The sequence below is a fragment of the Nannospalax galili genome, unplaced genomic scaffold (assembly GCF_000622305.1).
Source record: "Nannospalax galili isolate Female #2095 unplaced genomic scaffold, S.galili_v1.0 scaffold1037, whole genome shotgun sequence".
In the NCBI taxonomy this organism is placed as follows: domain Eukaryota; kingdom Metazoa; phylum Chordata; class Mammalia; order Rodentia; family Spalacidae; genus Nannospalax; species Nannospalax galili.
In genome coordinates this window covers 439,768-446,690 of record NW_008340043.1, presented here as the reverse complement: position 1 = coordinate 446,690, position 6,923 = coordinate 439,768, and the positions used below count along the sequence as shown (strand labels likewise).

The 6,923-nt window shown below is 48.9% G+C and overlaps 1 protein-coding gene across 1 annotated transcript in view; it reads left to right on the top strand.

The window, feature by feature from the left end:
* B4galt5 (beta-1,4-galactosyltransferase 5) overlaps positions 1-3,739 on the top strand; it is an 18,862-nt gene extending 15,123 nt beyond the window's left edge. The window contains exons 7-8 of the mRNA XM_029564384.1: positions 667-768; positions 1,326-3,739. Coding sequence (XP_029420244.1) covers positions 667-768; positions 1,326-1,473 — 250 coding nt within the window. The 3' untranslated portion in view covers positions 1,474-3,739. The remainder of the gene's footprint in view (positions 1-666; positions 769-1,325) is intronic.
* Positions 3,740-6,923: the final 3,184 nt, after the last annotated feature.

The following is a 6,923-nucleotide window of genomic DNA, read 5'->3' as shown; positions in this document are numbered from 1 at the left end:
TCATGTGTATGAGTGTATTGCCTGCATGTATGTGAATGCACCTGTGTCGTGCAATGCTGCAGAGGTTAGAAGAGGGCTTTGGATTCCGCTGGAACTGGAGTTAAGGACAGTTTGTAGCCACTATGTGGGTGCTGGGAAACGAACCTGGGTCCTCTGTAAGAGGAGTCAGTGCTCTTAACCGCTGAGCCATCTCTCCAGTCCCATAAATAAAATTTTAAAAAATTAAAACAAGAAATAAAATACATATATATTTTTAAAAAATGAAAGCTGGACATGATGTCTCATGTCTGTAATCCCAGGCGCTAGGGAGGTGGAGATAGACAGATCCCTCAGGCTCACTGGCCAGTTAGCCTAGCCTGCCTGGTGAGCTCTAGGCTAATGAGAGAGCCCTATCTTCAACAAGAAAAGGTGCAGGGTGCCCAAGGAATAACATTCATGGTGATATCTAGCCTCTACACATGCATATGCACACGCATACACACACGTGTACCCACACACAGGAAAGACATGTTGATTGAATTTTAAATGCCAGTGGGTCAGTTACAAGTTGCGTGAGGAGGTGTTTGTTGGGCATTGTCGCCAGGGAGGCTTGTTGGGTGTCTTTAGTTTGGTGGCCTCAGGTCAGCAGCATGGGGCCTGTCTTATAGCCGTCCCTTTGGTTTTCAGAGTACATAATGCAGGCTATTCTGTGAGCCGGCCCGAAGGAGACACAGGGAAATACAAGTCTATTCCTCACCACCATCGAGGAGAGGTGCAGTTTCTGGGAAGGTTGGTACCCTTTTATTAACTCCTTATGCAGATGTCCTTCAGGTGGCTTGAACACAGTCCCTCCCCTGACCTTCTTTAGGGCTGTTCTGTTTTTGTTTTGACTGTTTGAAGCAGAGTTGTTCCATAGTCCAGCCTGGCCTCCAACTTTCTGTCCTGCTTTTGGCCTCCTAAGTGCTGGGATCTCAGGTCACACCACTATGCTTGTGTGATTGAGCATCACAGGTGTGTGTGTTCTGATTAGCAGTGTGACACCACTGGTGACATTAGGTAGTTAGATCTTCTGGAGGCTAGAGGAGTTAAGAGACAGGCCACGTGAACAGGAGTCACCCAGCCCCAGGGCTAGGAGGTGACTAGGAGTGACAAGGGAGACCTTTGGTGTTCTGGTCTGTGTATAGTCTCCTGGGCATCCCCGTGCTGTGACTGGACATAACCAAGGTTTGGTTTCTACTTGGGACTAGGGGGGTCGTTAAATGAGGTACGGTTGTAAGGCTGGCCTGCTCTGGCTCTGTGGAGCTGGGGTCCTGGCTCTGAGCCCCACTTTGTCCTTGGCTTTCCAGGTATGCTCTGCTGAGGAAATCAAAGGAGAGGCAAGTGCTGGACGGTCTCAACAACCTGAACTACTTTGCAAATATCACATACGACGCTTTGTATAAGAACATAACTGTCAACTTGACACCCGAGCTGGCTCAGGTGACTGAGTACTGAGATGCAGAGAGAAGCCGTGTTCACTTACCCATCACCCCCTCGGAGGCGCCCTGATGCGCCAGCCTGGGGGTCAACACAGGATGAGGACAGGAAGAGAGGAACGCAGGACCACCGGCTTCCAGGAAACTGTGACAGAGCACACGCACAAACGCCTTTTGCTGTAGGGCCCACTGAGACAGGCAGCTCGGGGACACCATCATCAGCACTGGCTTCTATTCCACAAGACAGATGTCTGTCCTGCTGCTCTTCTGTCCCTACCCCAAGATCCTGTCTCAGTCACAACCTCCAGAACCCCAGACAAGCTGAGCTGTATGCCCCTGTGAACAGATTGCCGGTGGAGCCCAGAGGACGCCCCGGCCCGGCCACGCTGGCCAGAAGCAGGCAGACCGCCACACCATCCTTAGCAGCTCTGGTGTACTCTGGTTTCCTATTTTGAAAAAAATTACCTGCTTTGGGTGGGGACTGAGGGTGGAGGGGAGGGGTTTGGGGGACTAGACACAGAACAGTCACTTCTTGAAGAAGTACAGTTGTAAATAAGCCATGTAGAATGCCTTTCTAAAATTTAATTTTATAGCTGGCTCCCTTCAAAGTGAGGACTTACTTAATCCATCAGATCATTTACTGGGGTGGCAAACAAGAGCTCGGTTAAGTGCTGTCCAAGAATGTCCTTCCCAAATTGCTGTCACTTTGGAAGGGAGTAGATTCAGGGCATGTCACGGGCTAACAGAGAACACCCCTTCCCCTCCCAGAAATCTTGTTCAGTCCCTCACTGTGGTTTCTCTCCTCCCAGGACCTCAGCAGCTAAAGGGGAGCTCCTGGTGAGGCACACTGCTCTCCTCTCTCACAGACCCTTGCAGGTGGCATGTGGTGCAGCCTGTCAACCCAGCATGGGAAACAGAGGCAGGATAGGCAGGTTGAAGCCAGCGTGGGCTACATAGCTAGTTCCAGGCTGATCTGCAGTACACGGCAAGACCCTTGGGTTCACTGTGCATGCGCTCCTACTCTCTGGACTTGGCTTTTTATCCTTACACCTCACAGAGGGGCTATTGGGTGGTTCTCCCCAACTTCTTTCTTCTTTGGAACTTGGCCAGCTTCTGAAAGCTGTGCCTGCACGGCCACTGGCCTTCAGTGATTCCCGTTTCCGTTTGGTCTGGAAAGATGCCATTTCCTTCACTCTGTTCCGTGTTGTGCTAACAAACAATTTACTGGAAGACTTGAGCCAGGAAGCAGGTGGCACTTGGGTGCTGTGTGTCATCTGGGGTCCAGGTGAGAGCACACCAGGGGTTTGACAGGTAAACTGGCAGAGGTGCCTCTTTCCAGAGCCAAAGTCCCGGTCTGTGTTCATCCTCTTCTGCCGTCCCTCCCATTCAGGAGCAAGTGCGTCTGTGTGCATTGTGAGGAGAGCTTTCTGGAGGACCATGTTCTTGTTATTGCCTTTCACCTTCCACGCCCTTGATGTTTGTGGTTCTACAGGGATGTGGAGGGTTGTATATATGCCGGGGTTGGGGTTTTTGCGTCGCACAAGTTGGTTCCATGGACTTATGATCCCCACAAACCGTGGGAGTGATTGGCCAGGTCTCTTGTTTTTCTGCTTGTGTTTTTGTTGTTTTTGAATAATAGAGTGGTATCTAGGAAACAAGTTGCTTTGCAGAGTGCTTATCGGCTTGTATGAGAGAGCAGGTGGCTGCCCTTGAGAATGCTGGTGAGCTGTATCTGTGTGTAAATGCTGGGCAAGGAGCCTCACGCCGGAGTGCATCTGACTTGCCCTTGTCCTATGGTACACAGAGCAATAAGGACTGTCCCCTAGCCCAGTCTCGGCCCTCTTACCTTCTCTCTTGTTACTGTTTCTGCAGTGCTGGGAATAGAACTGCAGGGCTCGGCCTCATGCTTGGCCCATGCTCTACTCATCCTCCGTGTCACGGAAGGCTGGGAGCTGCTTTCTGTGACAGGACCCTGTGTGCTTTGGAGGGATTTCAGGACACTGTCAGCAAGTCTCCCCTTGGAGGCTCTGCGTTCTCATAATTGCCACAGGGTGCAGAGGCTAATACTTAAAGAATAAAACGATGATTTGAGGACAGAAGGTCTCTTTTTACTGCTTAAAGTAGGGTCACTTAGATTTTCTTGGAATCATGTCCAAGTTTGTTTTACAGTGTGGACTCTTAAGTGTTCACTGTGCCTCCTTTATCCACCAAGTTAAATGCCGAATGGGAAATGTCAAAGTCTAGACCATACTGCCAGGCCACATGGTAGAGACAAAAAAAAAAAAGAACGAACCAACCAAAGGTGACCTTGTGCATATTTTGGCAGCTGAAATTCTTTAAGGCTACTGATAGGTGACCCCTTAAATCAACTTTGCCCTTGACTGCCATGTGTGGGGAAGGTACCGCTACACACTGGCGTCTTTCGGGGGAGGTATTTATGAAAACGTGGATTTTGCTACAACAGGGGTCTTGTCTGCACATCCCTTCCTCAGACGTCAGCAGCAGAGTGGCAGCCGCATGCTGACTGCTGGTGTCCACTCCCCGCCAGCGGAGCATAGCTTGTTTTTGTCCCTTTCTTTGCCCTTTTGAGCTTGCTCTTTGTTTTAAGAGGTGCCAGGGGTACATTTTTGCACTGAAATCTAAAGATGTTTTAAAAAAAAACACTTTTCACAGAAATAGTCCTTTGTCATTACATTATTCACTCATGTGTTTGTACATTTTTGTATGTTAATTTATGAATGATTTTTTCAGTAAAAAAATACATATTCAAGAACCAAACTGCCGTGGTTGTCTCTGTCTGGGTTATCCGCCTTTCCTCTGGCGGGCAGGGGGAGCGGGGTGAGGGGGCTTCCACACTCTGCGCTTTTCAAGATTCTCTCCCATATGATACCAGGGAAATGGAGAGACAGTGAGGCTTGATGGGATTTGGTTCTAGAAGGTTCTGAGGCCAGTCTGGTGTTGCTTTCTGCCTGCTTCTGCTCACAAATGATAATCAGCTTTCATGATTGAATGTTTACCACTACCACCATGCTTAGTTTATGTGGGGCTAGGGATGGAAGCCAGGGCTTTGGGCATGCTAGACAAGCTCTCTTCCAGCTGAGCTACACCCCCAATATTTCTTTGCAATAAGAGTAGATAGTTCTGCTGGGTGCTGGGAACATGATGCTGCAAAATTAGAAGGACAGTGACCTCTCAAAACCAGCTGTCTGTGACAGTGCAGTGAGGCTGGCGTCCATCCACAGCAAGTGGGGCTGGGGAGCTGGCTGCAGGAGGTAAGCAGCCTGAGGAACAGGGAAGGGGGCTGGTCACAGCCTGAGGGTGAAGGAACAGTTTTCAGCAGTCAGGGCTGTACATGGTGACACAGGATGTGACAGTGACTCAGTATGAAGGGGGGAGAACATCGTGTTGGCAGTGGGCAGCCTTGGCAGTGTGACCAGGGCTGCCTTGTTGACCTGGTAACAGAAGATACCAAAGTGAAGATGAGGAAAGTCACAGCAGTGATGGACGGTGGGTCCTCTGCTGGAGGAGCCTGTGGGGTTTGGAGTCTGGCTGTCCAACAGGAGAGTCCTGAGAACTGCGGACCACTGGGACTGTCCTCTGAGGAGTGCTTGAATGGACACGGAAAGCTCATCACCCACAGGAGGAATTGGGCCATCTCCCTGGCAGGCATAACTCCTGTGACAGGTGCTGCTATCTGGACCCAGGGTCCCTCCAGTCTGAGCTTCCTTCAACCAGAATGGCCTCAACCTGGGGCTGTCCTGGAATAAACATAGCAGTTCCCACTCCCTAAGGGCCTGGTGTGTTCAGAGCACACTATACACATGGCCACATTGTCCCCTTGGCTGTGGAATAGTGCTTCTTAATTTCACATTTGACCTTGACCTGGTTCTCTTCCCCATAGAACTGACCGATGGTGGGGCATGGGAAGCTGCTCTGCCTGGTGTAGGGTGTTCAACAGCACTGGCTTCTACCCGTAGGTGCCAACAAAAATGTCACCAGATGTCAGAAGTCACAGGAAGCCAGAGAGTGAGTGGCTCAGCTGCGGGGCTGCGCTGCGGGGCATTGCCCACGTACTCTGAAGGCCTGCTTTTTTGCATGTGGGCTCTTAATAGCTTTTTTAGGCATAGCTTAAAAGGAATTAGAAAGACAAAAAAGGAGTCTATGTTTGTGGAAAATGTTTTAAATCTTCCCTTGAATACTTTGATGTCTACATACATGTATTATGGGGGGGTAATGTTATAATTTTGGGGGAGGGAATGAGACAGGGTCTCCCTGTAGCCCCAGCTGGCTTCAGACTTGCTTTGTAGACCAGGCTGGCCTCAAGCTCACAGAGATTCACCTGACTGCCTCCTGAGTGCTGGGATTAAAGACGTGTACCACCATGTCCAGCGAACATTTGGTCCACTATCTTACTCTGTCAAAGCCCTCTGTGTAAAGATCACGTTAGCTCCCTTGAGAGCCATCCATGAGTGCTCAGGCTGGAATTTAACTCTGCTCTACTTTGCTTCCCAAGATTGCTCACTCTACTTCTAACTGCTGGCTGGTGTGGCTTGAATCATGAACATCAGTGCACTGACACACTATTCACTGGAGGTAGTGCCTTTGTTCCCTACTCCCTCAAGAACTCATCCTGTCAAGAACTCATCCTGAGACTGGACATGGTGGTGCATACCTTTAATACCAGCACTTGGGAGGCAGAGCGAAATGGATCTCTATGAGATTGAGGACAGCCTGGTCTACATAGTTCCAGTCCATCTCGGGGTACATGGAGACCCTATCTCAAAAGAACAATAAAAGAACTCATCCTAGGATGGGATACACTGCTAACGTGTATGAGGCTCTGGATTCCATCCCCAGCCACTGATAAAATTGGGCATGGTGGCACACACCTTTAATCCCAGTTATTAGGAGACAGAGGCAGGTGGGTCTCTGAATTCCAAGCCAGTCAGGGCTACATAGTAAGAACCTATCTTAAAAAACAAATAACAAATAAATTTATGGGAGAGAGAGGGCGGGGGGTGTCTTAATTCCAAAACCGTCAGGGGTACAAAGGAAAAACCTATCTTAAAAAAAAAAAAAAAAAAAAAATCATCCTACAGGTACAAAGTGCTCCATAAATGTTTGTTGAGTGAAATGTGTCTTATTCCTTTGGTGGCTATTAAGTCATCTACTATTGGACATAAGTAGTTTATTTAGCCACTCGCCTCCTTTTTAAGATTTAAAAAAATTTTATGTGTATGAGTGTATTGCCTACATGAAAGTATACCCATGCCATGCAATACCTGAGGAAGTCAGAAGAGGGTGCTGGATCCCCTGGAACTGGAGTTACGGATGGTTATTAACCATCATGTGGGTGCTGGGAATCAAACCTGGGTCCTCTGCAAGAGCAGTCAGTGCTCTTAACCACTAAGCCATTTCTCCAGCCCCTTAACATTTATTTTTTATTTATATATATACACATATATATGT